This window comes from Salvelinus sp. IW2-2015, linkage group LG34, assembly GCF_002910315.2.
Source record: "Salvelinus sp. IW2-2015 linkage group LG34, ASM291031v2, whole genome shotgun sequence".
NCBI lineage: Eukaryota > Metazoa > Chordata > Actinopteri > Salmoniformes > Salmonidae > Salvelinus > Salvelinus sp. IW2-2015.
This window is the reverse complement of record NC_036873.1, coordinates 1,125,607-1,129,253: the sequence shown is the minus strand read 5'-3', so window position 1 is coordinate 1,129,253 and position 3,647 is coordinate 1,125,607. Positions and strand designations below refer to the sequence as shown.

Genomic DNA, 3,647 nt, shown 5'->3' with positions numbered 1-3,647 from the left:
TCAACAGACTATGAGATCCAGAGACAGATGTTTGTCCTGGAGAGCGGCGGCACGGTGCAGAACGAGACACGGTCGTTTGATGGCAAGACTGGGTAAGAGGCTTATAGAAGCAACCCTCGACCCAAGTCAAGCCGWCAAGTCCCATTACGCTACAGTGAGAGTGTTTCTGATAACATGTCAAAAATGTCTATTTCACAGGATACGGTACAATGTACGCAGGATGCGTCTCTTCAGAGTTTTAATAACTATTTGGGTCAGATATTCACCCCCCCATAATTCAACACTGTATTCCCATCTCCTGTGTGATATTTGATCTCAAGACATTCTCTCTTCTGAGGTTGATTTGAAAACGTTTTAGTAACTAAGGATGATGAATGAGGCCACTTGGAGTCAGTCAGTGTCTGGTGTTGTGGACCAGTGTGCTAGCGAGGGTTGTAAAGMCCATGAAATGAGCTGCTCTTCACACAGCTGGGGCCTGCCTCTAATGYGCAAGTTAGCGTTTTTCGTCATGAATCTTGTACTGGAGGCAGYTCTGCAGAGCGGTTAATAGCTGGCACAGTCACAAAGTCATAAAATCTGATTTCAAACCAAACCTTAACCACACTGCTAATATCCTGATGCCTAACACTAACCTTAAATGAAGAACAAAAAGCCCATTTTGACTTTGCAGCTGGCCTATCTAAGGGGAAATCGCTCAGTTCTGCCTCCAGGAGATTCATGACAATAAACGTCAACCTGCCTATAACACCATCGTGTGTGTGTGCGTGTGCGTGCGCTGGGCCTGATAGAGTGTGTTTGACAGCAAAGGCCCACAGCTCTGTCATGGTCCAGAAATACACAGAATGACTGGGGGGCCCTCACCTCACACCTGTGGCCCTCGCCCATAGTTACAGCCTCTTCAACATGAACAATCTGCCGTAGTAACTGTTATAACGAGCGAAACACTATCGAACACCTATCGTTATAACGTATCTCAAAGCCATAACACGTGTCCCTCTGTTTTACAGTCACACCATTCCAAATGCGAGACAAGGAGGCCTTCAGGACTACAGGTGAGCACATCTCATATTCACTTCAGTATTTTCTAGCAGCACAGCCTCCAGCATGGTGTGTGGTATTATACGATCGCTGCTGTAGGGCCTGCATGGAGAGAAGAGGGGGAGCGAAACAGGAGGGAGAGGAGAGGGGGAGCGAGACAGGAGGAGGAGAGGGGGAGCGAGACAGGAGGGAGAGGAGAGGGGAGCGAGACATGGAGGAGAGGAGAGGGGAGCGAGACAGGAGGGAGAGGAGAGGGGAGGGAGAGGAGAAGGGGAGCGAGACAGGAGGGAGAGGAGAGGGGGAGCGAGACAAGGAGGGAGAGGAGAGGAGAGGGGGAGCGAGACAGGAGGGAGAGGAGGAGGAAGGGGAGCGAGACAGGAGGGAGAGGAAGGGGGAGCGAGACAGGAAGGGAGAGGAGAGGAGAGGGGGAGGAGACAAGGAAGGGGGATGGGAGGAGAAGGGGGAGGGAGAGGAGACAGGGGAGGAGAAGGTAGGGAGAGGAGAGGGGGAAGCGAGACAGGAGGAGAGGGAGAGGAAGAGGGGGAGCGAGACAGGAGGGAGAGGAGAGGAGAGGGGGGAGCGAGACGGAGAGGGAGAGGAGAGGGGGAGCGAGAACAGGAGGGAGAAGAGGGGAGCGAGACAGGAGGGAGAGGAGAGGTCATCGTGGGTATGGGCCAGTAGATGAACATACCGATAAACATGCGCACCACCCTTAGGATCTACAGCCTAACGCATCAGTTAGCAAGAATTATGACGGAGAAGTAGCGTGCGACGCAGTTCCCACAAGTGTATGTGTGTGTGTGTGTTTGTGTGTAGAGGAGACACAGCCCTTTTGTCTGACCGTGTGACACTGTGTCGTCTTAAGAGGCCTGCAGAGATACAGCCAGCACTCCGCTCTAACTGCTGATAACAGCTCCCTCTCCTATCTCTCTTATCTCACTCCTTGCCTCTCTCTTTCTCTTATCTCACTCCTGCCTTCTTTCTTCTCTTATCTCACTCCTGCCTCTCTTCTTCTCTTATCTCACTCCTGCCTCCTTTCTTCTCTTAATCTCACTCCTGCCTCTCTTTCTTCTCTTATCTCACTCCTGCCTCTCTTTCTTCTCGTTACTCACTCCTGCCTCTCTTCTCTTCTCTTATCTCTCACTCCTGCTTCTTCTCTACTTTCTTTTCTTCTTCTTCTCTTAATCTCACTCCTTGCCCTCTCTATCTTCTCTTAATTCTATCCTGCCCTCTTCTTCTCTTATCTCACTCCTGCCTCTCTTATCTTCTTCTCTTTATCTCACTCCTGCCTCTTCTTCTTCTCATTTATCGTCACTCGCATAGTTCTTGAAGCTTCTCTGGCCTCTACTTTCTGCTTTATCGCTCTTATCTGCATACATCATCAGAACCACGACGCTGCGATTTCTTCTCTCTTTTCTGCTCCCTCGTCTTGTTGTCTTTAAACTGTGGGCTCAAATGCTCTGGTGGATGTGCTTTGTCTGTTCCCTCTGTCCACAACATTAGCACATGGTTCAATATCATCTCTGCCTCTCTCTTTCATTTATGTCCCTTTTATTCTCCCTGCTCTTTTAGTGATCTTCGGCTGACCTCTTTCTCTCTGCGCCCCTCCGATCTATATGTTCCCGCCGTGAGGATTCTTCTCGAACATTCGGCTCCCCTCGCCCCATATCCTCTCTCTCTATCCCCCCCACTGAAACGGGACTGATATGTTCTCTTCTCCCATGTCTGCTTTCGCTACTTCTTCTTCTCTCTCACAACTTGTGGATTTCTTCCCTTCATATTATCTCATGCTAACTTACACACCCATCGTTTCCGCGGCCTTTGCGTGTATCTAACCCGGAATCTAGCTACAGCATGGTGGATCATTGGTCGTGATGGACCATTCGGGCCGTCACCCTCCTCGCCCTGAGAGCTTGCAGTGGCGGACGATCCGATGTGTGACGGACGAGCGTTCTATGCTGCATCGGTGCCGCCTGAGCTCAGTCGGGCATACCCTTTCCAGGATACTACTTTCTATAACCAGCTCGTTGCCTCCTATATTAACAATGACGATGCGTCAAGCTCCGGTTCGAAGTAGTGTTGCCTTTCGCATGTTCCATGAGTACAAGTCTTCCCCAGCCCGTCGTGTGAGCTCCCCCCTGCAGGTTCATGGCGGAAGCACCCAATCCTGGCTCCTCTGATGGTGTCACCACTTGTACGGGAAGAGGCTGGCTCTACAGCCCCCTGTGGTGTTGCCCTGCCCAGCCTAGGTGGTTGGTTCTTTTGTGAGGAGGGAGGGAAGAGGCTGACGGAGCTGTGTGCTATCCAGCGTCAGGAAGTCATGAGGCTGGTGGAGAACACCTATACGTTCGAGCTGAACAGTAAAGTGGACAGGAGCGAGGAGGAGATAGGGAAAATAATGATGTCGGAAACCAGTAAGCAAAGTCGAGGCCATCCTCCCCGATAATCACAGCTTCACCCTGGTGGTGAGTGACTACTACAAGTATGTAGGTGTGGTCTGTTTAATGTCCAACCGCTTAGTTGAGGCAAGTTAAATTATAAGGAATGGTATGGGTGAATGTCTACACATCCAGTCTTGCTGTCTTCCAGTCTTTCTGTCTTCTGTCTTG

The 3,647-nt window shown here is 50.7% G+C and overlaps 1 protein-coding gene across 1 annotated transcript in view; it reads left to right on the top strand.

Annotated features, from left to right (window-relative positions):
• The window catches only part of gatb (glutamyl-tRNA(Gln) amidotransferase, subunit B), a 32,555-nt gene that overhangs the window by 15,177 nt on the left and 13,731 nt on the right, over positions 1 to 3,647 (top strand). Inside the window, 1 exon segment of the mRNA XM_070437146.1 lies at positions 4 to 92. Coding sequence (XP_070293247.1) covers positions 4 to 92 — 89 coding nt within the window.